The following is a 27,721-nucleotide window of genomic DNA, read 5'->3' as shown; positions in this document are numbered from 1 at the left end:
TATGCCACCCTCCAGCACCTCCCTGTGTTCACCACCCCAGACGTTCTCTGTCCTTGGGTTTTTATGGAGGCTTCCTCCATAGACATGCTTGCCTAAACCAGTGGTTCTCAACCTTCTGGCCCTTTAAATACAGTTCCTCATGTTGTGACCCAACCATAAAATTATTTTCGTTGCTACTTCATAACTGTAATGTTGCTACTGTTATGAATCGTAATGTAAATATCTGATATGCAGGATGGTCTTAGGCGACCCCTGTGAAAGGGTCGTTCGACCGCCAAAGGGGTCGCGACCCACAGGTTGAGAACCGCTGGCTAAACGATTGGCCATTGGTGAATGGGTCAACCTCCAGCCTCTCTCCCCTCTCTAGAAATGAAAGTCCAAATCCTCTAACTATGGTTGGTTTCCCTGGCAACCAGCCCTCATCCTTTGGGGCTTTCCAAAAGTTACCTCATTCTCATAAATGCAGGTGTGGTTGAAAGGGGTTTGTTGTGAATAACACACTCCTTTCACCTTTTTTTTTTTTTGGCTTTGGAGCTGTTTCAAGAACTGATGACAACAGACCAGCTATTATAATAAAAGATGCTCCTATTGCTCTTATCACTTAGGAGATTCCAAGTGTTTGGGGAGCTATAAGCCAGGAATGGAGACTAAGAGCAAATATGTGTTTCTGTAAATCACAATATCACGATGCTGGTTCTAGAGAGTGAGAGAGAGAGAGTTGTGGCCTCTCAAAGGTCCCCTATTGGCCTGACATCACTCTACACATATGTGGCGACTAGGTTGCTAGCTGTGTGGAATTGAGGGTGAAGGGTGTCATCTACCCATGGTGCTTCAGGGCCCAGCCAGTCACAAATGGGAGAAAGGGCATGGACTCCCTAATGGAGGGCTCATGCTCACACATTTTAACTCTGCTGTGTTTGCTAATTGTACAAGTTGCTTAACTTCTTTGAGCCTCAGGTTCCTTATCTGTAAAAAAGGGATATCAATACCAACCTTTCAGGGTTGTTATAATAATCACATTAAAGCACATAGTTCATAGTCTGCAAGTTTCCTTTTTTAAATAGACTTCATCATTTGCTTTTTAAAAAAAGTTTTAAAAAACAGTTTTATTGGGGTATAATTTAACATGCAAAAAAATTCACTCATTTTTAGTGTACAATTTAGTGGTTTCTAATGTCTTTACAGAGTTGCACAATCATCACCATGTTCTAATTTTAGAACATTCTATCACCCCAGGAAGAAATTTCGTATTATTTAGCTGTCATTTCCCATTCCTACTCCCAGTTCCTGGCAACCATTAATCTACTTTCTGTCTGTATAAATTGTCCTTTACTGAACGTTTCATATAAATGGAATCATACATTGTGTGGTCTTCTGTGGCTGGCTTTTTCAATTGACCTAATGTTTTCTTGGTTCATTGTATTGTAGCATCAGCATTTTATTCTCTTTTACTACAGAACAATATCCCACTCCATGGATATGGCACATTTTGCTTATCCCATCATTGGTTAATGGATATTTTGGGTTGTTTCCAGTGTGAAACTATTATGAACAATACTGCTATGAACATTTCTGTTCAGTTTTTGTGTAGATATGTTTTCATTTCTCTGGATAAATACCTAGGAGTGGAATTGTTGGGTCCCGCGGTAAATCTATGTTCAACATTTTAAGGAACGGCCAAGCTGTATTCCAGAATGGTTACCCAATTTCACATTCCCATTAGCAATGTATGAGGGTGCCAGTTTCTCTATATCTTCACCATTGCTTGTTATTGATTATCTTTTTTTAAACATAATTTGCTTTTTAATAGTTTTGTTTTTAATCAAAGTAATGCTTGCACATAGGAGCTTTAAAAGTGTAAGTTCAACCCGGCTGGCATGGCTCAGTGGTTGAGTGTCAACCTATGAACCAGGAGGTCATGGTTCAATCCCGTCAGGGCACATGCCTGGGGTTTTAAGCTCAATTTCAGTAGAGGGTGTGCAGGAGGCAGCCAATCAATGATTCTTTCTCATCATTAATGTTTCTATCTCTCCCTTCCTCTCTGAAATCAATAAAAAAATATATTTTTTAAACAGTAAGTTTAAATACTGCTAGAGGAGCCTGGAGTCCCACCCAGAGCAGGGAGACTTGTCATCTCAGTTCAGGCCAAAGCCCACAGGAGGGGCGTGACTTGATAAAAAAGCAACTCTGGAGCCCACGTCTGTGAGGAAACCAGCCTCAAGGTCCACCTGTCCCCACTGATCTGTGGATTTCTGTATTTGAAAAGATGTGGTACCAAATTCAAAGGAGGAAACAGGAAATAATAAAAACTAGTACAAAAATGCGTGAAATAGGAAATAGAAAAAAGATACAGAAAAATCAATGAAACCGAAAGTGGGGTCTATGGGAAAAGTGACAAAATAGACAAGTCTTGAGCTAGATTGATCTGGAGACCAAGGGCCTACTGACAGCTGTCTGGGGATCTCCCTTTACTCGTATCCTAGCGATTCCCCTTGCCACTTTTATATATGTTGGTTTTCTGGATTCCACTGTCTTTCTCTTTCTTGGTTTACTCCCTTGTTTTGATGTAGTACACCTCTAGTACAGTGCTGTCCTATATCTGTACTGTCTGATACGGTAGCAACTCACGGCTATTGAATACTTGAAATGTGGCTAGTATGACTGAGGAATTGAATTTTAAATTTAACTTTCATTAATTAAAATTTAAATGCCATATGTGGGTGTTGGCTACCATATTGTATAGCACAGCTCCCATATCTTCCTGAAAAATGATTGTATGGGAGAAATCAATTAGTACTAGACTCAATCTATTGCCCCTTTCTCTCCCACATTCTCTGAATCCAGTTGTGTCACAATTTTGAACAGATCTGTAATTAGTGTGATTATGTAAATGCTATTCATTGGTGAGCCAGTAAGTATACTATAATTACATTTCCATTCTTTATAACTTGCTGTTTTTCCTAGAGTTGATCATTTTTGCTGGAACCCATGTCACCCATCACTTGGGTAGCTCATATTCCCTGAGCTTCCTAAGAAAAGGAACATAGGAAAGAAATAGTTTGAGACTCTGTATGTCTGGAAAAAAAGTCTTTATTCTACCCACTCACTTAATTGACTATTTGGTGTGAAACCTAAGCTGAGAAAGAATTATTTTGCTTCAGAACTTTGAAGGCAATGTTTTATTGTCTTTGAGCTGATAGTGTTGCTGTTGGAAAACTCTGCCCTTTTAAGGCCTGCCCATTCAGAACCCAGCTCAGGAACCACCACCACCAGGAAGTCCACCCAGAGAACAGTACCCTACATGGAACTCACTGTCCTCTCAACTGATGAAACACTTGCTGTTTATTTGCTCTGTGTCTCTCATAATTTGAGTGCTCTGAGGGTGCTCAGAACTCCCAAGCAGACCACCACTCTGACCTGGGTCGGAGTTTCTCTCTTATATTTCTCAGTGTTTGACACAGAAGAAAAGCACTGGAATTTGGAATCCAAAGACCTAGGTCAAGTGCCTGCTCCACTGCTTATTAACTACTTGTTGACGTAGGCCAGGGTTTCTCAACTTCTGAACGATGGACATTTTGGGCCAGATAATTCTTTGTTGTGGGCGATTGTCCTATGTATTGCAGATGTTTAGCAGTACCTCTGTACTCTACCTATTAGATGCCTGCAATACTCCCTCCTCCCTAGTCATGACAACCAAAACATGTCTCCAGACATTGTCAAACGTTCCCCTCCAGGAGGCGGCGGCATTATCACCCCAGCTGAGAACCACTGATGTAGGCAAATTTCTACACTTCTTGTTTCAATTTCCTCACAAAACTTAGAGGATTTCCACAGAACTGAGTGTAACAACACATATTGTCACAGTTACGGAATTTAAGAAGGCACACAATATTGGGTGTGTATTTTTTAATTCCCCCCAGTGCCTAGCCAAGTACTCCTACCATAAGCACCATCTATGTTGAATGAAGGGAATAATGGTGTTCAGTATAAATTGTTTACTTCTCTTGTAGGATTCTACAATGATTAAGTCTTTTAAACCTCACCTCAACTCTCTTATCCTCATTATACAAATGAGGAAACTGAGGCAAGGAGAAGTTAGGTAATCCAACCAGAGTTCCTATTCGAAAGTGTCAGAACTGAGAATGGCACCCTGGCCATTTGGTTCTGTACCTGAAACACAGGTTCCGCTGCCTGCCCCAGAGAAAGCCAAATTCATGAGACAGGTGCGGGTGCAAAAGGAAAGGAAGAATGATGGACTCCCATCTCAAAGACCATCTTCCCCTCCTGCTCAAGCCTGTGGTCGTTATAGGGATAGGGAGGAGAGGGCTTTTTTGCTATCCAGTTATCTTATTAGTTTTGGCACACTCGGGTCCTATCCGTTTATTTTTCTAGCTTTTGGCATGCTCAGGCCCTATCCATTCATCTTCCTAGCTTTCAGCACGGTTGTGTAAGAACCTCTCCCTGCCTCATCTGGGCTAGTAGGGGAGACTCCCTGGCTCTCCGACTGACTGTCTATGCTAGCAGTTCCACAGCTTTGCTCTTAACCACCATGTTTCACCTGTGTGGCTTAAAACTTCGGGCTGTGAACATCTGTGGGCTGCTTCTTATTAGAGCACCTTCCTTGGCAAAAAGTACACATAGAATCTGCAAGTATTTTCTGACTAGGACTTCATATGCCCAGGTACTTTAATAAAGCAGTATCCCAATAACAATATTTATAGGTATGTAACATTTTACACTTTTCAATTTATTTTCACATATGTATTGCTTATCCCCAGAACCCTGTGAGATATACAACTTTTCTTTTTAGAGTTGTGAGGAAATGGAGGCCCCAAAAGGGAAGGGACTTATATAAGTTAGGGAGTAACAAAGCTGGGACCAGAACCAGGAACTCCTGGCTCCTGTGCAAATGTCCTGTCTGTTATATATCTGGAGCTTCTTATGTCATCCTAGGGGTTTAATTAGTGGCTAATGGTATATGGTTATGATACGTAACCCACCAAGTAGGGGTGGCGTTGTCATGCACAGGACAAGTCATCAGAGGCAATGGGACCGGGAGCTAGGAACTGGTGTAAGAACTACACATGAAATTTTAAATTCTTATTTTTAAGAGAAAGGCTCATTGAGAACTCTGATTTTCCATTTGCATAATTTTCATATTTAGGTCAATTATGTTCACGTGTGTTGACCAACACATTTTCAGTTAGAACAGGTAATCTGACAAGGACGCTGGGTATCCTGAGAAGTCAGACATATCCCTGGGTAAATTGTCTGGCTGTTAGAGACGAAACTCAGGACCTCCCAGTAATTTGTCTCCGACCCCCTCACTTCTCTGCCACTGATCTCACCAGAGTCACCTATTATTTCATGCACCAACAAGTATTAATTAAGCACCTGCTTTGCACCAGTGCACAGTACAGGAGAAAAATGTCTTGGCCATCATGGAGCTTGTGTTCTGTTGGAGAAAGTGACTACAATTTGAGTCTTGCCTCCCCTTCCCTTCCCTGAACTTCCCCTTGGCTCCTTGATGCTTCAGTTCCTGGTTTTCTTCTGCAAAGGCACTTCTCCATCTCCTTTTGCTCTTCCTGCCTCTAAATCTGACTTTCCGCAGGGCTCTGAGCCCTTATCTGCTCTCACTCTGCACACCCACCTTGACTGTTCCACCGCCCGCTGGTCACCACGCCACCCTCTCCAGCTTGGCTCTATTGCCTGACCCTCGTGTGGAGCTGTCTTCACGGGCATGTTTATATGAATGATCCACAGGTACGCCACAGGGACTTCAAATCCAAATGCCCAAGACAACCTGCACATGCCCATTCGGTTCTCATCCCATGGTCTCTATTAATGAATAGCACCCCCATTTGCACAGTCCTTCAAGCAGAAGCCCAAGGACATGCTCCTTTCTTTTGGCTCCTAAACATCCCTCCACTTACCCATCTTCTCAGTGACCCAGTGCTATTCATTCTGCCTCCTTATTTTCTCTCTACTCTGTGCCTTTCTAAGTGCCCACATGGACACTTAAGATGTTTGATACAAAAACAGAAAAATTGGTTTTCTTTTGCAAGAAGTCCTTGGTTTTTTAAGAACCAAGTTTTTGTTTTATCCTATATAATAAAAGGCTAATATGCAAATCGACCAAATGATGGAATGACCTGTCGGTATGATGCGCACTGACCAGCAGGGGGCAGACACTCAGTGCAGGAGCTGCCCCCTGGTGGTCAGTGTGCTCAGCCAGTAGCCGGGCTCACAGCTGGTGTGCACAGCGGTGGTGGCGGGAGCCTCTCCCACCTCTGCAGCTGGCGGACATCCCCCAAGGGATCCCGGACTGCGAGAGGGTGTAGGCTGGGCTGAGGTGCAGGTCGTGCACCAGGCCTCTAGTATGAATTATCTTCTCTCCACAATCACCTCACATTTTAGTTACATATCTTCACATACAGCTTTTAATGTTGTTACCTCAGGTGCTAGACAGTTTGGCTCAGTGGATAGAGCATTGGCCTGTGGACCAAAGGGTCCCAGGTTTGATTCTGGTCAAGGGCACGTACCTTGGTTGCAGGCTCCTCCCCAGCCCGGGCCCTGGTCGGGGCTTGTGAGGAGGCATCCAGTCGATGTGTTTCTCTCACATCAATGTTTCTCTCTGTCTCTCCCTCTCTCTTCCACTCTCCCTAAAAATCAATGGGGAAAATATCCTCGGGTGAGGATTAAAATATATATTGTTACCTCCATACTAGTAGGTACTTTGTAGTCTGGAAAAGCCCTCTGCACGGCTCCTGATGCCAAGCGTTGACCATGTAGCTGGAGTTGAGAATCTGTAGGAATCCATAGGTAGAGCATCTTTTCTAGAACTTTTTGGAAGCTGGTCCTTGGGATGTTTCACCGCTGCTCTTGTTTTCTCCAAAAGTAACCGGACGATGAACTATAAGTAGCTTAACCTATCCCCTGTTGATGGACACTGAGACTATGTTACTCTGGTGCTGCTTGTCCTGAGGTCCTATTGTAGTGTGGTTACGTCTGTGGGAAAGATTTGGCTAAGTGGCACTGCTGGGTCAGGCACGCATCCCCTTGTCGCTGACAGCTAGGGCGGAACTGCTGTGCGTGAAGGTTGTCCCAGTGTGCACTCCTGCAGTGGAGTGAGAGAGGCCCATGAGGACTGACCTTGAAGCGCATTGTGACCAGCAGTACTGGACTCTCCCTTCTCAACGTCTCCCTCCTCCCTCTTCTCCTGAACTCATCCTGCCTTTATGGCATTCTCTCCAGGAGCTCTCTGCTGTGGCTGATTGGGCTTATATTTAGCCTTTGTTCCTCTCTACTTCAGCATGGGTTCCATAGAGTTTTCTCCTTTTCACCCTCTGGGTGTGGCTAGGGCCAGCTGCCTGGGAGAAAAGCCAGGGATTGGCTGATGGGAGGGGAGCAATGGTGTGCTCCACACCTCCTCCCCTTCCTCACCCACCACTCACAACTGGAAAACAGGGTTCCCTCCGGAGGCAACACACAGGAGCTCAGTGTGTTCTCACCTGTTCAGTGAGGGCGGGGCGGGAACCTGTGTAGAGCTGATGCAGCCCACTGGTCCTGCTCCAGGCTGGTAGGTCTACACACTCCATGGGGGCGTTAAGGGTGTACAGTTACTGTCAGGTCAAACCTGGAACCTGACAATGTGCCAGGAATTGAACCCATGACCTTTTGGTGCATGGGACATTGCTTACCCAACTGTGCCACATCGGCCAGGGCCAAAATTCTATACCCTTTAAACACTTACTCCCCATTGTCCCCTCCCCTGGTCCCTGGCAACCATATTTTCATTTTCCATCTCTATGAATGTGTCATCCATTTGAAAATATTTCCCAATTTTTTCTTGGCAAGAGTACAGGCAGTGAATCACATTTATCGTCTCTGTGACCTTAGCTAAGGTATTAGCTACCTTGAGCCTTGGTTTCCTGTCTGTGAAATCAGCATAACAACACTTGGCTCAGGGATTTGTTGTCAGGATTAAATAAAGTAATCCATGCAGAGTGCTTAGTACATGTAATGAGAATGGAGAAGAAACTCAATGGATAGTTGTTACTATTATCATAATTACTGTTTTCTCACTTGAGTTCATGGACCTCAGGCATGGAAATTCCATTCGATCAGGAACTTCTCAGTGTTGGCTGCGAATGTGATCCTCTGAAGAGCCTTAAAAATACTGATGCCCAGGCCCCACACCCAGAGGCTCTGATTTAATGGGCCTGGGGTATGGCTTGAGCCTGGGCGTTTTTCAGAGCTCCAGGCGACCGAATGAGCAGCCAGGTGGAGAATCTTCACTGCTCCAGGTATTTCTCCCTGACGGCTCAGGGCCTGCATGTGGGCTAGACAGCACTCTCTTTTGAGCATTGAGCCAAGTCAGTGGTGACATGCCTGGAAGTCATGGCTCTTTGCAGTACACCACGAGATACTGATATCTCCAACTAGAAACAAGTTGACTAGCAGGAAATGCATGTCTCAAATATGGGAAGGTAGACATGCTGTGAATTGTTGTGTGGCTTGCCTATGAGACAGTGCATGGAAACTTATTGGGTCAATGCTCAGAAAATCTCAGTCAGTGTTGACGTATTGTGATGAGGGTGTTAATTAGGCAGGCGGCCCAATGACTCTGTGTTTCTAGCAAAGGTAGGGAGGTCCCCAGGAGGTGCTCTCTGGAGGAAGGAGAGGGCCCTCTCAAATGGAGAGGGACAGTGTGGGAACTGGTGTAGTCAGACATTAGCCGTGCCTGTGCCTGTGGGGAGATGGACTACAGTTGAGGAGAGCAAGTCTCAAAACTTGGGATGGGCCTTCAAAACTGACTTAAGCATCTTAGGAGAAGTTGTTGAGGCTGCTTGGAAGGGGAGCCCCAGAATTGGGCCTGAGTCTCTCCGTGGCTCTGCCCTCCCCTCACTGCCTTGGAGCAATTCTTGGGAGTGGTGCCTTGCTCTGCAGAGCCCTTCTGTCCCCCTCTTGCTTGTGTGTTAGGTGGTGTTCAGTGAGGGTGGAGGCAGCCCGCATTTGCCCTCCCTCCTTCCCCAGCTCTGGGCAGCCTGGTGGGTGTGTTGGCCCAGAGGCCCTTCTAGCACCTGGGTGTTGAGCAAGTCATCCGCCAGATTGCATTTTGTTGCCTGAGCAGCCTGCATTTAAAACTGAAGCCTCCACACAGATTAATGTGCCCGTTAAACCCCCTAAAGGCATATGTTTAATAGGTCTTAACAGTCCAGAGGAGACGTTGTGATGTGGCACAGCTGGGTGTCAGCATTTTAAAATCCTCGATAAATACGTACCTGTTTCTTTCCTGAACAAAATGCATTGGAGGATTACTGGTTTCCAGGCCAGTAATCGGCTTGTTGTAAGACTTCCAAAGCATCGTCACCTAATGCAGATTATTCTCTGAGTGCTGTAAATGAAGACACCAGAGGAAAGGGGCTTTAGAAGCTGCGAGTTACCCACCGGGCCTCTGCTCAGATGCCAGGGCAGATGGTCTGTTGGTGAAGTCTCTGAGCCCCTTATTAGTTTCTTGCTTCCTCTTTTTTCTTCCTCTTAAGCTATAGTGATTTAGGTTTCAGAAAATAAGTTAAGTCTGGAATTTATTTGTAGACTGGCAATTCTTTCTCACAGGCCTGTCGATTTGTTTCCAATGAGAATTGGCTGTTGTACTAGTATGTTTAGGTTGTTATAAATCAAGGATCTAGGGCAGATGGGTGAGTAGGTGGTGGTGCTTAGTTTTCTTTTAGCCCATGTTTTCATTGAATTGAGCGCTATATAAAGAATTAGACACCGTGAGCAAGTGAAATTTATCCCTAATGCAAGGCTGGTTCAACATCAATCAATGTAATCCCCATATCAACAGCTGTCTTAAGTCAGCTCGGGCTGCTATAAATAATACCAGTCTGGGTGGCTTAAGCAGCAGACATTTATTTTTCAGGAAGATTCCTTCGTGACAGAGCTGTGGTGTATCTTGACTGTATCAATTCTGATACTGTGCTATAGTTTTGCAAGATCTTATAATTGGAGGAAACTCGCTGGAAACGAAGTGGGAGCTCTCTCTATTACTTCTTAAAACTGCATATAAATCTATAATTATCTCAGTAAAAAGTTTAATTTAAAAAAAGTACAAAGGGGAGGCAGGGATACCCGAAGGCTATAATTAGAAGCTATTCGTGGCCTATGGGCCACAGTTTATCAACTTCAGCCTCAGGCAACCCAAGACTCCCAGGTTCTTGGAATCAGTAGTGTGCCTCCCTGCCCCGTCAGTGAAGGGGCGCCCCCTAGGCCTGAATCACTCCGATCTTTCCACTGCCTTGCGTTCTGGAGGTGTGGCTCTGGTGTTTTGCCCCCTGTGAGGGTGTACCCCCACCTTATTAGCGGCATTCCCTGGAGCAGTGCTCTGAAGGTGCCCCGTGTGGGCTGTTCCGCTGCCCAGAAGGAGCAGGGTGTCCCTGGGAAAGCGGAAAGGAAGTCTGGGTGAGCACTGAGCTGGCAGGGGCCGTGACCTTGTTTATATCATCCTTGAATCCTCAGTACTTCGCCTGGCTCTCAGTAACTGTCTGTCAAGTAAATTATACCTCCTGCCTTGACTACAGAAGAAAATTCTTAGATACACATGCAGGATACAGGGCTGTGCCAGAGAGGAAAGGGAGCTGCCAACCCTGGACTCCACGAAGTGTGAGACCTGCAGGAAGCCTTCCTGTGTGGAGGGGAGGCCAGACCAGCCTCCACTCTGCCCCTGGGCACTGGGCTTTCCCCCTGCAGCTCTCTCGCTTTGCTGGCCAAGCCGGACCCTCTGTCAATGTGTAACCCACTGAAAAGGTAGTCCAGACAGCTTCCCGTGAGGAGCATGAGGGCCAGTGACTGAATTCCTTATCACTTGGGGACAGATGCACTCTAGGGACCAACAGAGTCCTGCCCAGTCATGTACATTGCTTGAAATATTTTGGACCTGCTTGTTGGTGGACCTTTCTAGAAGCAAGTCCAATCCTGGTAGTTATTGGAATTCACTTATTAATTAAGCCATTATGTTTGAATAACTGACTCCTAACACTATACATTTCAAATCGTCTCTCCCAATTATTTATGATTATCTCTCCATCCCCAAAGTAAGACTTAGAGAAGCATTATGAAGCTTTTCAGTATAAAAAACTGATCTTTTTACAACGTAGAATTGTTACTATACAAGACAATGCCAGTACCCAGGTGTGAATGGACTGTTGACCCTCAGTGCGGGAATTTTACATCGCCCCCGTTACATTTTATGTTGTTAAAATTAGCCTGTTCTTCCCACCTGAGATTGTCTTGAATCCTGATGTTTGTCATCCATGGAATTTACTCCCTGGCTGCTTCCTGTCACCTATAGTCTGATTAAGATGTGATGTGTCCCTCATCCAGGTAGACAGTAGACAAAACACATTTCCAACAAGGAAAGGAGGCTTTTTAAACTACTATAATTTTTTTGAATGTAAACGTTTATTTTCTCACTCTCCTTTGATCTGTGGTGCTTTTTCTTTACCCACCTTTTTTTGAATGTCTTTATAACGTTGTCTTTATTAAATCATGAGCCTAAGAAAGACTTTGAAGTTTTGCACCCACATCTACACCATTCCAGGCAGTGAGGCTGGGAATACTGTCTGTGAGAAGAGGACCCTGAGGGCACCTAAGAAAGTTGGCAGGAGTCTTTGCCATTTAAAACCTAAATGAGGGGCCAGAGACCAGGGTTCCAGCAATGTGCCGTTCTGCCACAAATTAGATTAGAAGCTGTTTTCTTTACTATCCTCATCCAAATTAAACTCTCAAAGACCCTGTTCAATCTGAATATTATAGTGTTTCTTAAATATGTGCCACTCTTATTTTACTGGCTTTCTTGTTTCTACATCTCTTTCCTTTCCTATTTTCTTAATGCTACAGATAATGTAGACATTACTGGCCTCAAAAAAGACTGCACAGTTTTACAAAATAGTCGTAGGGATGTAAAGTACAATTTAGGAACTATAGTCAGTAATATTGTAATAACTGGGTATGGTGCCAGGTGGGTTTTAGACTTCTGGGGGATCACTTCATAAGTTATGTAAATGTCTAACCACTATGCTGAACACCTGAAAATAATATAAATTGAATGTCAGCTGTAATTGAGGGAAAAAATATTTAAAACGACTATGCAACCCTGATCTATTGTGTTTCTCATGATCTGAAAAAAGGAACTACTGTCATTTTGAAATTGTTATATAATCTCAGCCAAATTCTTCCTGTTAAACTGTTTTCCCTTGTGTGGGTCACATCTATGCAACTGCCCCCCTTGTAATAACAATTGTTTCATTTCTTTGAGCTAATGGGTCTCAATTCCTCTCTCCTTTGCCTCACTTCTCTGTGTGACCTTGGACATAAGCACGTCAGCAAACAAAGATTTTGTTCCAGGAATGGCTAAGCACCAACACCCTTCTTTCTCACTTTGTGGACCCATTCTGGGGTTCATCATTCATGGTCTGAAAGGCCTGCCCTTTAGTACGGAGGATCCGAGACCTGAGCAGGAGAGAGGAGCTGTGACCCGACCTCTGAGTCTTTGCTAGATTAGGGAGTGACCAGCTCTCGGGCCAGGGCTCCCAGGCCCAAGGAGTCAGTGGGAGGGAAGAGTCTTTCCAAACTTGTTTCTGTGGGTTGTGGTTCTCAACTGATGCCTGGTCCCCCTCCCTGGGGCTCAGCCCCTACTGAGGGAGGTCTCTCCTACATAAACATTGCCTCCCTCTGTCTTCCTGGGACTGACCAGTGAGAGGGTTAAGCAGCATATCTGCACACATGCTGGGAATAAAACACCTCCACTTCCTTTCAAGGTGCATTTTAAGCTGCTTACTTTTGCCCAGGCTCCCTTGTCATCCTGTTGACAGGAGATCTTTATCTGAACAGGACTCCTCCCCTGGAATGTGCCCTGACATAGTCCCGCCCCTCCCAGTGGGCGTTGGCCTCTTCAAATTGTGCAGCAGGGACCATTTGTTCTGCGCTCCCTTTATGACCACCTGTTAGTGTAATTTATGGGTCACCTGCTTGAACAGGACTGGCTCTGCTGTTCTTGTGCAGCAGTCCTGCTGGAAGTCGGGACCCACTGGCTCAACCTGCCAGAACAGAGCAGCACCCTGACCACAGCCCGGAGCTGTGGACAGCAGGGCCACCTCTCTGTGGTTGTTGCTTGGCAACATCTCCAGGCCCTTTGCTGTTCAGTTCCCCGGAAGTGAACAGGCTCTAGCTGAGTCTGTGCCTCTTCATGGTTGGATCAAGGGAAATGTGTGCGCTCTGCAGGGTCTTGTGTCCTCTCACCCCTGTCCGTCTCAGATGGCCTATCCCAGTGGTCGGCAAACTGCGGCTCGTGAGCCACATGCTGCTCTTTGGCCCCTTGAGTGTGGCTCTTCCACAAAATACCGCATGCGGGCGCGCACGTACAGTGTGATGGAAACTTCGTGGCCCATGTGCAGAAGTCGGTATTTTGTGGAAGAGCCACACTCAAGGGGCCAAAGAGCAGCATGTGGCTCGAGAGCCTCAGTTTGCCGACCACTGGCCTATCCTGATATCAGAGCGAGTTGGAGGAGCTAGCATCTTCAAAGAGTGCAAGGTTCATAATCTCTGGGTGTACATTACAGTCACCTAGAACTTAAAAAAAACCCACAACAGCCCAGCCAGCGAGGCTCAGTGGTTGACCGTCGACCTATGAACCAGGAGGTCATGGTTTGATTCCCAGTCAGGGCACATGCCTGGGTTGCAGGCTCGATCCCCAGTAGGGGGCCTGCAGGAGGTAGCTGATTGATGATTCTCTCTCATCCATGTTTCTATCTCTCCCTTCCTCTCTGAAAGCAATAAAAAAAATATATATTTTTAAAATTACCCACAACAGACCCAAGCCTAGGCTGATGGAATCAACCATTTGGTGGTAAGGTTTCAGATTTTTTTGTTTTGTTTTAATTTTCAGGTGACTAATGTGCAACATTGTTGAAAAGCAGTGATTTATGTCAATTGTTCTCAAAATGTGGTCCCATACCAGCAGCATCTGCTTTTCCTAGAAACTTGTTAGAAATGCAAATTCTGGCTGCACCACAGGCCTACTGAATCTGAAACTCCACCAAGGGGCCCAGATATGTCTTTGAACAAGCCCTCCAAGAGATTCTGCTGCCCAATAAAGTTTGAGAACCACTGGTTTAAGACATGATGTTAATGCAGAAAGCAAGGCAGTTTTATGTGACTATAACTGCACAAACACATAAATAGAAAAGGTGCACTGAAAAAGTGTGGATAAAATGGTAATAGTTGTATTGGGTGGTAGTGTTACAGACGACTTGCTTTTACCTTTCAAATGTTTAGGAATGTCACTCTATTGCTTATATATTCTTTTAAGATCCAGGAAGCCCTGGGTTGTGGCGATGTGGGTTTTAGTATTTTGTGCTGGCAGGTGTGCATGAGAGCATCATGAAGAATGTAACAAGAGGAATGGCTCTTGCTTGGACAGGCCCAATGGGGCGGGTTTTGCCCAAGGGCCTGTAGCTGCTCCGGGGAGAGTTAGCCTGGCCCGGCTCTCAGCCCGGGTCACTCATTAGAATCCCCTGGGGAGGTTGTATGACAAATGATGCCTGAGTCCCACCAGAGGGAGTTGAGTCAGAACCTCTGGAGAAGGGACTCGGGGGAAAAGCAGAGGCTGATAGACGGACAAATGGACCAGCCTCCCCAGGTGATTCTCATGTACAGTGAGAATGGACAACCTCACTCTGTCCTTGAGATTTTAAGGAAAGCAGGTTATTTCCACGCACCTTCCGAGGTCAGCATCTGGGAGTCTTGGGGGCTTCCTGAGGGTGAGACACAAAGCCCTTCTGCCAGGGGACAGCCTTACCCCCATGTAGCAGAATGGGGGTCAGCATGAGGGCCTGGATCAGACAGCTAAGGGGTGAGTCCAGACTCTAATGACCTGTTGTGCGACATAGAACAAGCAAGGGTCTCTCCATACCTCAGTTTTCTCGTTTGTAAAATGGGCTTAATGATATTGCCTACCACACAGGTCATTGGGAGGATTGACTGGGCAAGTACATGTAAAATTCTTAGGATAGGGCCTTCCATGTGCCTCATAAATGTTAGCTACTTCTGTCCCTTGCTCTTGTCCTCATTATTATTGTTCTCCCTGGGCCCACCAGGGCCTGCATTCAGTTGGGTAGAACTGGTCTTTGAGGAAAACTGGGGTAGGACCCAGCACAAACTGAGGCTTCTAAATCGTCTTCTTCTCGTGCATAGTACTTAGTCTTTTCTCCTGTTCCCACTTCTTCCACTGGCCAGTGCTAGGGGCCTGGAGGTGAGAGCAGTTGTGTCCTTGAGTCTGTCATTCCAAGTCCCCGCTAACAATCAGTTTTTATCTGCTTCCTCACACTTAGAGCATTCCAGCCCTCCCCGTTGTCAGGTATGACCTTGGAGTGCATCTGTGTGCTGGGTGGGAGCAGCTGCTCCCCTTAACAGCTCCACCTTTGCTGTTTTTTCACTACAGAATGTTCTGGAAAACCAAGTACATTTCTGCTCCTCTCTTGCTGTCCTTCTTTGGGTGGTGGTGATGGGGTGTGTGTGTGTGAATATGCATGTGTGTGTCTAAGGGGGTTGGTCTTGTTGGAGAAAGGCCCTAGGGACAGGAGTGCACAGCTTTGGTTCAGTAGAAACTGATTACTGCTGCCTTGGCTGCTGTGATGTCGATACCAGAAAGGCACCAGACACATGAGGGGGATACTCAGTCTCTTCAGAGAAGCCCCATGTCACTGTGCAGCTGCTTAAATGCCTGTGAAGCCCCCGGGATATCTGTCTCCTCTGACATCCCAGAACTCAGAGTCCATAGCCATCCCAAGCTCTGCATTCCTCTGAGGTCAAGCCTGGAACTATGGGATTGCTCCAGTGGCCTTGGCAGCCCCAGCCTGCCCTGTGGTTGAGGAACACTGGATATGCTCCCCTGCTCCCCGACCCCAGAGTCAACTTGCTTCATCATTTAGGGAAGGCACGGTCCACCCTCAGGGTGATCACAACCTAGCTGGAAGAAGTCAGCACCCAGGGTGACCCTCAAAACAGAATGTGGCCCTTCCTAAAAGGGACCTGAAGTGCTGAGGGGGTAGAGCAGGGAAGGCCAGAAACATTTCTTCTTGGAGAATCGGAGAAGGCATTGTTGGGAGGACATTCCCACCAAAGGAGTCTTTCCTTGCAGGTACATAAAGACTAGGAACTGTGGACTGTGCTTCAAAAATGGAAGTGGGCAAGTGGATCAGCACCGGCTGGTAGGACCTCCACCCTCCTGGGGGGGGCCCCTCTGGCTGTCCGAGTGACCAACAGACATCCAACTCTGCCCCACGGCATTGGCTAAGGCCAGGCTGTGGGGTGTCAAGGAGGAGAGGGAGCAGTTGGGTGCTTCAGGGCTAGGGCCGAGGGCAGCTGGAGGGGAAGGAATCCGTGTTAGGTGGTGGGTGTTACCTCATTTATCCTATTCAGTCCTGTGGGTGGGGAGTGGAGGCCCCTTCTAGTTCACAGGTGAGGAGTCAGGCTTGGGAGAGTGCGGTGCACAGAAGCACACAGGCGTGTCAGTCAGAGCTGGGATTTGAGTTAGACTTGTGGGGCTACAATGTCTTGACCTTTCCTCTCACCAGATGAGGAAGGCATCTCCAGCCGAGGGACTTTTGTCAACGACTTAGAGTTTCTAAAGTGCCCGCCCGAGCGACCTGGTGTGAACAGCAGTATTCCTTCTTCTGACTTCTGATTATCTGTGTTTACTTGGACAACATTTTCACCTCCTTGGGCCTTGCTTCCCACCAGTAATATCTGATTGCTGATGAGGATGTCCCTCAGGGCTCCTCCGACACCCAGTGCCCCTCGGCCTGGGGCGTATTTTCCATCCTCTCTCCCGGCAGCTTCCCCCGCCCCCGTGGTCTGTATTTTTTCAGTTGCTCAAACACACTCTTGTCCCATCATTCTGTCAGCCTTCCTAACACATTTCTCCTCACACATAATGACTTCCCTGTGTTGCAGAAAGCCTCGTATCCTTGACAAGGACACACAATGACAGGTGGAGCCTGGCACAGGGCCAGTGAGCGGCACCCAGTCATTTTGCTCCATCTGATCAGCGGTGGACGTTTCATTTAAAGAATCGAGGTTAAGTAGCAGGCGCTGAGCACAGTCATCAGCCAAGGACAGTCACTCTTCATCTCAGACATTGCTTTTTTATAAAGGCTTTTTACAGCCCACTTTCTTGGGAATAACTTTTTCTTAATTAAGAATTCTAATTTTAAAGTGAGCTCCGACCTCTTTCCAGCATCTTTCTAGCATTTTGATTGCATTTCATGGGTAGAAATGAAGATCCTTTATTGTTTGCTGTCTGTTTTCCTCCACGGCTAGTTGCCCATGGCAAACTGGCACTTTATTGAAATCATAAATAGGTTTATCCTGCTAGAATATCAGTAAAGGTCTTTGGGGAGTCTTATTGAGGTGCTAAAAAGGACTTAAGGCCCCATGAGATCTGAATCCTCCAGGGTGTTTCTGCATGGCTGGGGGCCGGGGTGAAATGATGCTTGAAATTGAGGGGGGGCGGGGCGCTATCTTCACAGTGAACTTGAGGGAGGAAGCAAATGGGACATAATGTCTCCTTTAGAATTCAGAGAATTCGGGGTTTGGCGCAGTCAGATCTCAGAAGTTGTTTTATACCGAAGAGGGTTATTCTGGGTGTTACCCTCAATGTCATATATGAGGAACTGCATGCTTAAGGCAGGCAAAGGGAATGGTCATCTCTATGACCCAACAATAGGGCTAAGAAGCCTTCTCAGGTGCATAAGGAGACGTCCACACAATGGTGTTCTACAAACCACTGAAAACATCCTGTATGTCTGTGAGTAGGAGACAGTGAACAATGAATAAAAGAACTGGAGCTGCATGTGAAAATATGAAAAAAAAATCTCAAAAAATATAATGTTGGACCCCAAATTACCAAATGATATTGTACAGTTTAATACTATTTATGTAAGGTTTGAAAACAAATCAATGTTTATATATTGTTTGTGGCTACAAACATGCAGTAAAATATAAAAGGCAAATATAATAAAAGGAATGTCAAATTTAAGAGTGGTTGCCCAGTGGTTCAGTGGTCGAGCATCAACCCACGAACAAAGAGGTCTCTGATTCGATTCCCGGTCAGGACACATGCCAAGTTGTGGGCTCAATCCCCATTAGGGGTTTTGCAGGAGGTAGCTGAATGATGTCTCTCTCTCATGGATGTTTCTATCTCTCTATCCCTCTCCCTTCCTCTCTAAAATTCAATAGGAACATATTTTTAAAAAATTAATTAATTAAAGAATTGTTTTTAAAGAGTGGTTACCTCTGGGATGGGAGGGAAAATGAGATCGGGGAGGGGTTAACAAGGAACGTTATGGTTTCCCTAATTTTTTTAAAGTAGTTAGTGGAATGTACATATTACATAATAATAATAAAATATTATTCATCTTTTTAAATGGCTGAAATAATTTTGTAATGTTCAAATTTGTTTTAAAAAATGGGGAGAATCAGTTCTAATCAGTTGGGCCAGCAGTTTGAATTCTGAGTAATTACTAACGAGATTTTCCCGGGGGCTGATAAGCTTTTGCTCTTCTCCCATCTCACCCCACCAAGTGCATTGTGGCCACTTCATTGCCCCTGAGTATTAGCACCTGTGGGGAAACAAAAGAAACTAGGGAACCTCTCATTTCCTGCTTGTTTTAATGAGTGGGAGTAGAAATTATGCACTAAGGGAAATATTCACATTTTGAGCCTGTTTTGTTCATTGGTTACAGTGCCAATAGCCAAGGTTAACTGAGACAAACTTGAATTCTGGGTAAATCCATAAGAATCTTCTATCAAACCGTAGGGGAAAGGATGAAACGCCACTGTGCAGCCTGTCCCAGGGGAGTGATTTTGATGTCCTGTTTTGAAATCGGTGTTTGCTTTGCATCAACAGCATGGCCGGACCCCCCTGCATCTCGCTGCCAATAAAGGTCATCTTGCTGTGGTCCAGATCTTGCTGAAGGCTGGCTGCGACCTCGACGTTCAGGACGATGTGAGTAGAGGCCACCATTCTATCGGGGTGGGTTGTCAGGGGAGCTTGTCTGCCTAGAAAGCCACAGTACAGCATGGAACCAGCTGTGAGGTGGGAGGGGAGTAGATGCTCTTCAGCCCCTTTTATCAACGTCTTGGTCCCCATGGTGGGAAGAGCTTACCCTTGAAGACCTATTCTGGGACCCATTCTCAATGGCAAATTCGAGTTTAGGAATGTGTGCTAAATTCCTCTCATGGTTCATTTCCTACCAAGCATCATTCAAGTGCAGATCTTCAGAGGGCATTTTGTCTGTGTCCTGTCTCAGTACGAAGGAGCACCACACACACACTCACTCACACAAGTGAGTATTGATCAAGCTTACCATTGGAGAAAAGGTGGGGCTTAAAAACTTATTTTATTCCTTTTCTCACTTTGATTTCTCTTGGTCAGTGTACATTCAGTTTAAAACAACCTATTCAAAGAAAACAAAACTGGTCTCATGGAACCCAAGAAGAAGGAGGCCTGCAGATGGAGCTCACTCTGGTGCTGTGCCATTATTGAGACTCGGCCTCTGAGTCTCTTCACTCAGATTATCTAGAGAGACTCCAGCTGGCTTCTTTGGGATCACGTATCCATTTCTGAGCCAATCAGCAGTGGTGGGGTGGGGTCACGTAGTACCTGGGGTGCCCTATTGGGTCTTTGGGAAAGGTGGCTTCTCTAAGAAGGGGATATCGAAAAGATTATGTAAATTGTTCTCCGGTTAACTATTAGGAAAAAGTCCTATGATAATGTGACTGGAAACCGTTTCTAACTCTGTTTCTAACTCTAGTTTGTGTAGTAGGACTCTAAGGAATAAGCCCTTTTGTAAGGAACACAGCATCTTGGAGAGTTTGCGCTTATAACCTCTTCCCGATTCACCTTTAATAACTGTGGTTACAGAGTATTAGCAAATTTGAGATCCTCAGGCATGCTAGGGTGTGCATTACCAAAGGGCTTCTAGTTTTCTTTGGGCCTCTGTGTAATGTTCTAAAATTTGGCAAACAGAAATAACTAAATATGTCATTGTTTTATGATGGGCAGAAGGCTGTTCAGTGTCATTCATAAATATCTGGTTATATTTGGAATCTGTTGAGTCATCAAGAACATTATTTTCAGAAGACACTGATTTAGTTTTAAGCTGTTGATACCTACCTTGGGCCATATGCTTTTTTTATTTTCCCATACTGTAGCCATCATTACATTCATGATTACATCATACCCTTAGATGACAGCAAAAATACCAGGAGAGAGAAGAGATTCTGACCTCAGAAAAGGCAGGCCTTGGAGTTGCTGGTGCACACATCTTGGGGTGCATCTGGTCTCCTCTTTAGATAATTAAAGCCCTTGCTTGTCATGATGGCAAGGCTGCAATGCCAGGCATGCTAACCTATCCCAACCCAGCACTGTTGTCTGAGGTCTAATGCAGCAAAAGCCATGCTAACTCCCTAGCTTCTGCTATTTATATCAGACAAGATAAGAACTCAAACAGGCAGGAGTTCTCACAAGGTAACCAAGGGGAGCCGTGTCAATATAGCTATGTTAGCCGAAGGAAAAGCCAGTGCTACTTTTAACAGGAACACCCTCTCTCTTTTTTTTGAATTAGTATTTATTTTCTTTCATCGTTTTCACTTAAACAGGACAATCCATACATTGCTTCTCTCAGATAACTTAATATAAAACAAAATAAGAACACAACAATAAAACAGTGTAAAAACAGGTGAGGATGGAGAAGGTGGAATGGACTTTCACTAGTTCTGAAGTAATGCATTTGCCAGATGTGGTTCATGTCTGTCTTCTGTGTATCTGCTGTGCTTGTTAATGATCAGTCTTGAAACTGATGCAAGAATTTCAGGAAGAAAACTCTTTATGGGTGCTCTTTAAAGAAGCTGGAAAATTCATTATTGAAAAAAGTAATTTCAGAAGTTGCCTGTACCCAAGACATTATCTTGGATGGTGGATAGAAACAGAGAATGTTAATGTTATGAAGCATTTACCCCTAACTTCATCTTCTGCAGATACTGTTCTTTATGTCATGGTAAAGACTGAGAATTAGTTGAAGAATGTCTTCCAGTGGCCTGGAGTGGGATTATTATGAATTTGAACCTGTGGAAACCAGTTCTTTAGAATATGCAACCGCAGGAGCAAATTCCCTCTTGCCTCTCGTCAATCCTATCAACTCTCATTGGAGCTCTAACGCCATCTCTGATTGGTCAATGAGTAATCACACAGCCCCCACCCCAGAAATAGTCCAGGACCCTGTGGCCACGGTAAAAGGCATGAAGGAAGAAAAAAATAAGAAAAACCAGAGAAGAAAGGCTAGGAAGAACCCTAGAAGATCAGAGAGAGAAAAAGAGGTCAGCAACTTGCTTTGTGCACCTAGCCTGTCTTGAGCTTCCTTGCAACATGTCTGCCTGTGTCACCTGGAAGGGGTTCCTCCTGAAGAGGGGCATGTTCCACCCTTGCATGACTGGGGTTTCTTCCATGAGCTTTGCTTTGGAATCTGCTCACTCTTTCTCACCATGTAGGAGAGAATACTGAAAGCATATCAGAACAAGGATTTAGACCTCAGAGCTTCCAAACATCTTAAAAATCCCCAAGTAAGGAACACTGATGTCAGAAAAATTGAGAACTGGCAGTTCATGTACTTTACAAACAGGTCAACGTGTTCCAAAGGAAAGTGCCAACTGCAAGTTTCCAGCTGCAGCATTTTTCCTTCTGCTGCTTTGCAGTTAATCATTCAACAGCTACTCCTCAGGCACCTAGAGAGGTCAATGCACTGCACTGAAGCACTTAGCTTACTGGTAATGATGCCATAAAGGGCCGCCCAACCCCACAGAGGTACCTGATCTTTTAAAGACCTGTCCTCAGGTTAATTGGCTTCACAGGTTGGAAACAGGTAGGGGTAAGTGCAAAGAGCCTCAACTATTTGAATTCTCACCCAACCATGCTACCCGAATTAGCTTGTTGATCCTAGCGAGGCACTGACCTGCACTGGGTCTTGGTTTCTTTTATCAGTAGAAGGAAGGAGTTGGATGCCATGACACTTGGAGTATAGTAGAGGTCATTAAGTATTCACTGAATAAATAATGAGTAAATGCTGTTGACAGTGTTATACTTTTCCCAGTTTTTTAAAAATTTCCCCAAAGTTTCAGAATTTCATGTTTAAATCATAGAAATAAGAATTATGTCACACTTGCTTCTTGGGCATATTAATAAGTATGTATTGGGGACACATTTTGTTCTTTTCTTTGTCCTATTTCAAAGAGGAAATGTTTCAACAGTAAACTTTCGCTTTATAGAAGGAAAGTAGATTTGCAGGTAATTCACTGTGTTCCAATTTGTTCTCAAGTTGTTCAGTTGTTTGTGTTGTGCTCTGGGGAAGCATCTTCCAGAGCCTTCACTTCTCATCTTAGTAATTTAAAGGTGGCTGGGTTTATACCAGAGAAGTGTCTCTCTCAGTCCCCCAGAACCACCCCCTCTAGTATGAACAAAGCTCAGGGTGCAGCTGAAGGACGGCCTCTTCTAGTGGGGAACGGTTGACTTTGGCTTTCACCAGTGTTTATGGACCCATAGGCAAGGATGAAGGCTCTGAGGGAGGGCTCTGTCTGAGGGGAGTAAAGGTGTGGGCGGGGGCTGTGGCCTGGAGACAAGCAGTACCACTCAAAGGTCTCCGCAGAGAAAGGGGGGATGCAGGAAACAGCCGTGCCAGGTGGTTGAGGACAGTTTGTGTTCTCTTTTTTGTTTATTTGAATCTAGCTTCTTTTATTTAGCACAATCTATGTGAGATTCATACATGTTGCATGAAACAGTAGTTCATTCCTCTTACCAAGTAGTATTTCATTGAATAGATATATCATAATTTATCCATTTGCCAGATTTTTTTTGTTTCTTTTGTTTTTTTATTAAATCTTTATTGTTCAGACTATTACAGTTGTTCCTCTTTTTTCCCCCATAGCTCCCCTCTACCCAGTTCCCACCCCACCCTCTTCCCTTACCACCCCCCCTACTGTCCATAGGTGTACGATTTTTGTCCAGTCTCTTCCCGCACCCCCCACACCCCTTTCCTCCCGAGAATTGTCAGTCCACTCCCTTTCTATGCCCCTGATTCTATTATATTCACCAGTTTATTCTGTTCATCAGATTTTTTATTTACTTGATTTTTAAATTCACTTGTTGATAGATAAGTATTTGTTGTTCATATTTTTATCTTTGCCTTTTTCTTCTTCTTCCTCTTCTTAAAGAATACCTTTCAGCATTTCATATAATACTAGTTTGGTGGTGATGAACTCCTTTGGCTTTTTCTTATCTGTGAAGCTCTTTATCTGACCTTCAATTATGAATGATAGCTTTGCTGGGTAAAGTAATCTTGGTTGTAGGTTCTTGCTATTCATCACTTTGAATATTTCTTGCCACTCCCTTCTGGCCTGAATAGTTTCTGTGAGAAATCAGCTGACAATCATATGGGTACTACCTTGTAGGTAACTAACTGTTTTTCTCTTGCTGCTTTTAAGATTGTCTCTTTGTCTTTTGCTCTTGGCATTTTAATTATGATGTGTCTTGGTGTGGTCCTCTTTGGATTCCTTTTGTTTGGGGTTCTCTGCACTTCCTGGACTTGTAAGTCTATTTCTTTCACCAGGTAGGGGAAGTTTTCTGTCATTATTTCTTCAAATAGGTTTTCAATATCTTGCTCTCTCTCTTCTTCTGGCACCCCTATAATTCGGATGTTGGTACGCTTGAAGCTGTCCCAGAGACTCCTTACACTATCTTCATATTTTTGGATTCTTTTTTCATTTTGCTTTTCCAGTTGGGTGTTTTTTGCTTCTTCATATTTCAAATCTTTGACTTGATTCTTGTGATCCTCGAGTCTGCTGTTGGATCTCTGTATAATATTCTTTTTTTTTTTTTAAATATATTTTATTGATTTTTACAGAGAGGAAGGGAAAGGGATAAGAGTTAGAAACACCGATGAGAGAGAAACATCGATCAGCTACCTCCTGCACACTTCCCACCAGGGATGTGCCCGCAACCAAGGTACATGCCCTTGACCGGAATCAAACCTGGGACCCTTGAGTCCGCAGGCCGACACTCTATCCGATAAGCCAAACCGGTTAGGGCTCTGTATAATATTCTTTATTTCAGTCAGTGTATGTTTAATTTCTAATTGGTCCCTTTTCATATCCTCAAGGGTCTCACTAGATTTATCGAGGGTCTCACTAAATTTATTGGCAGTTTCTAGAAAATTCTTGAAAAACCTTATAACTGTGGTCTTGAACTCTATATCCAGTCATTTGCTTTCCTCCGTTTCTGTCATTTGTGACCTGTTTCTTTGTCTCCGCATTTTTTATGCTTCCCTGTGTGGACAGAGTGGCTTTGTGTGCTAGGTGTCCTATAGGGCCCAATGGCTCAGCCTCCCCAATTACCTGAGGTGGACACTCTTGGTGCACCCCTTTGTGGGTTTTGTGCACAGTCTTGCAGTTAAGCCTTGATTGTTGTTGGTATCAGTGGGAGGAATTGACCTCCAGGTCAATTGGCTGTGAGAATCAGCTGTGTCTATGGTGGGAGAACTTCTGTGCTGGAGACACCCTTATGGGGCAAGACTTGCTTCAGTGGGGCTTTGGTGCTCACTGAGTCTGCCCCCTGAGTGTTTCCCTTATGGATCTGAGGAGTTGTAATCTGGATGGTCCCACGCTGACCACTGGGTACACTGACTCTTGGATCTCTAAGGAGGTGCTAATTTAGCCTCAGCCTGAGGCTACCCAGCAGGAGCTATGGAGAGATCTGTAGATTCCTTTTCTTTGTTTGGGGTTTGGAGGTGCCCAGATGAGGCCCAGCTGTGAAGCAATGCAAGCTGCTGTGGGGCCTTGGGCCTTCTTTTGGAAGTTCTGGGTCTCTCTGACCCAGCTGCAGTTTGTTAGGTAATTTTAGATTGCAAAGGGCCAAAAAGCCTCTGCACAGAGCTTGGGTGGGGTGAGGTCTCAGGGAATCAACAGGGTGGAGCAAACAGCTATGGCTGATCCTCAGTCCTGCCCTAAGAGGCCCCGGGTCTCAGTGTCCTGGTAATCGCTGCAAGCACCTCTGAGAGAAAGCCGCCCTTGAGTTCCGCCCTATGCCAGACAGTCCAGTTTCTCCCCATATGAGTCTGGGTCCCAAGAGACTCACCCAGAACTGGAGTTCAGAGCCATCGGGAGCTTGTGACTCCCTCCGGATTGAAAAAGACAACCTTGTCCTCAGTTGCCAGCCCTTTCCACATGCGCCTCTGTACCTCTGCACTTTACTTCCGCACCTCCTCTGAGTCTCAGTGTGCTTTTCTCTTTCCTTCCAGTTGTAGAATTTCCACTCAGCCAGCCTTCCTGTGGTTCTGAGTGATGTCCGTTTGTCTTTTAGTTGAATTTTTGAAGTGGTTGTGCGAGGCAGCAATTTCAGCTGTTTACCTGTGCCGCCAACTTGGTTTCTCCAGTTTGTGTTCTCACTGCATCCTCATACTGTTGTTAGATCGCTTTAGTCTTTTTTTTCTTCCTACATTTTTATTGATTTCAGAGAGGAAGGGAAAGGGAAAGAGAGAGAGAACCATCGGTGATGAGAGAGAATCATTGATAGGCTGCCTCCTGCAAGTCCCCACAATGGGGATCGAGCCCACAACCTGGGCATGTGCCCTGCCTGGGAATGGAAGCATGATCTCCTGGTTCATAGGTCAATGCTCAACCACTGAGCCACGCTGGCCGGGCAGATTTCTCTTTGAGTCTTGCTAATCCATCTAGAAATTGGTTCCTAAGGGCTGAACTAAAAGTTAGATTTAGCTTCTCACATTGAGCTAGACTTTCACAAAGGAAAGTTATCTGGAGGGAAGTAAATACAGTAGATTCATGTTAAAAGAAAGTAATAAATGATGGTTACATTCTGGCTCCAAAGCTGCCTCAATTCATGATTTAGTGGCAGCTTGTGAAACACAATAAAACATTTGACTGAAAGCAATGCATAGGGTTACCGTGCCCTAATCAGCAGAGGCCCTTTGTGAGGCGACTTGTGTGGCCGGAGAGGCTGATGCCACCCGTGTCCAGGGCTTACTGCTCACACTTTACGCACAGCATGGCGGAATGGTTAAGTTTTGTTCTGTGAAAGGTTGTTCTGGTGGGTCCAAGGAGTGTTCGTTAAAGTGCCTGCAGTTTGTGGGAATATTAAAAGGCCTCTAACCATTACCGGTCTGGCTGGCCAAGTCAGTATTTACGCTGAAAGTGTGAGCCTCAACCTCCCTTTCTGACTGAGAACAGAGTGCCAGATCAGGTCAGTATTAACAAATGGCACTCGAGGTCCATTTTGTGCAAATCCATCACCATTCTGATAGGGAGATGGGCAGTCTTAGAAATTCTTATAGATACTTAAAAAGTTAAGACACAGGCAGTTTTTCATATGATCACTTGTCTGGGCATTAAGTATATGTCATCTGGAGACACTTCTTACAATGTTTGAAATGGATGTGAAATGGCTTGGCACACTGCAGCTGCTGCCGCACTGGCCATGGTCTTCTTTTGCCTGCATGTCCCAAAGACAGGGTCCTCTTTGAACGAGGGGCCTGGGAAGGTGGGGAAAAACCAACTCTACACTTAATTTATAATGGGAATAATAGCGTAGGGTGCTGAGGGGAGGGATCTTCGGACAGTAGATGAAGTCCTGGTAATGGGGCTCGATGTCCTGACTGACACTGCGGAAATCTCCCCCAAGTTATACGAATGAACAGTGAGAAAGGATTCTGTCACACAGTCCATTACAGCTCAGACTTTTAATAAATAGCTGTTTTTTCCTGGTACTAAAAATTAAATGTTAAGTACAAAAAGTTGGGAGGTATTAAAAAGTATAAGGCAGAAAATAAAAATCACTTCTCATGGATTTCTAAGGGGGGGGGGATTTTTAATCTAAAGAAAGTGAATTTGAGTTTTAAATAGCATTAAGTGCTTTTTTATTGTGATAAAATGTACATAACATAAAATTTACCATTTTAACCATACAGCTCAGTGGCATTAAGTACATTTACAGTGTTGTGCAACCATCACCATTATCCATCTCTAGAACATTTTTTCCAATTAAGTGCTTTTAAAGTGTATTGTTTTTAAATTCCAGGGAGTTTAGTAAGTAGAACCAGAATTTCATTAGGGTTATTTATAGGTAGCAGTGCATTCCTCTTTGAAAAATCTTAAGGTTTTCTGTTTTATAATTGTCTTCCTTTCTTTTCTGGGGCTAAGGGTCAGGGATGCCCCAGGGTGATTGCCTCTCTGGTTCTCCACTAGGAAACTTCATTTATGCACACTCTTATCAACCAAATCACAGAACCCCGGGGAAGGCAGGGGCCTTGAGGATCATCACCCCTCCTTTTACCAGTGAAGGAACATTTTCTAATGATCACTCACCTCCCCTGTGAACCTGGACCCCAGATTGGACTCCATTCGTCTCAGCTTGACTTGCTGAGTGCTTGTCAGAGATCAGATGTGCTCTTAGGGCACTTCAGAACTCTCCCTTCTTACAGTCTTGACTGTCTTTCCTCTAAGACAGTGGTTCTCAACCTTGGCTGCACATTAGAATCACCTGGGAATCTTTTTAAAATCCTGATTTCTGGGCCCCATCCTCCGGAAATTCTATTTC

At 45.0% G+C, this 27,721-nt stretch overlaps 1 protein-coding gene across 10 annotated transcripts in view; it reads left to right on the top strand.

Moving 5' to 3' along the window:
• The window catches only part of ANKRD6 (ankyrin repeat domain 6), a 148,348-nt gene that overhangs the window by 93,926 nt on the left and 26,701 nt on the right, over positions 1-27,721 (top strand). For 7 of the 10 annotated variants that reach the window (XR_011471849.1, XM_070418092.1, XM_070418090.1 and 4 more), the window contains exons 1-2: positions 18,985-19,069; positions 21,103-21,441. Coding sequence is in view for 9 of the 10 variants with exons in the window: in XM_070418092.1 (XP_070274193.1) it covers positions 21,148-21,441 (294 nt within the window). In the remaining variant the exon portion in view is untranslated. Of the gene's footprint in view, positions 1-18,970; positions 19,070-21,102; positions 21,442-27,721 lie in introns of those variants that run through there. The other 3 variants (XM_070418087.1, XM_070418084.1, XM_070418086.1) reach the window with 1 other exon arrangement.

This window comes from Myotis yumanensis, unplaced genomic scaffold, assembly GCF_028538775.1.
Source record: "Myotis yumanensis isolate MYYU_CA2020_CCGP unplaced genomic scaffold, mMyoYum1.0.hap1 SCAF_6, whole genome shotgun sequence".
Classification (NCBI taxonomy): domain Eukaryota; kingdom Metazoa; phylum Chordata; class Mammalia; order Chiroptera; family Vespertilionidae; genus Myotis; species Myotis yumanensis.
This window is presented reverse-complemented; position numbering and strand designations above follow the sequence as displayed.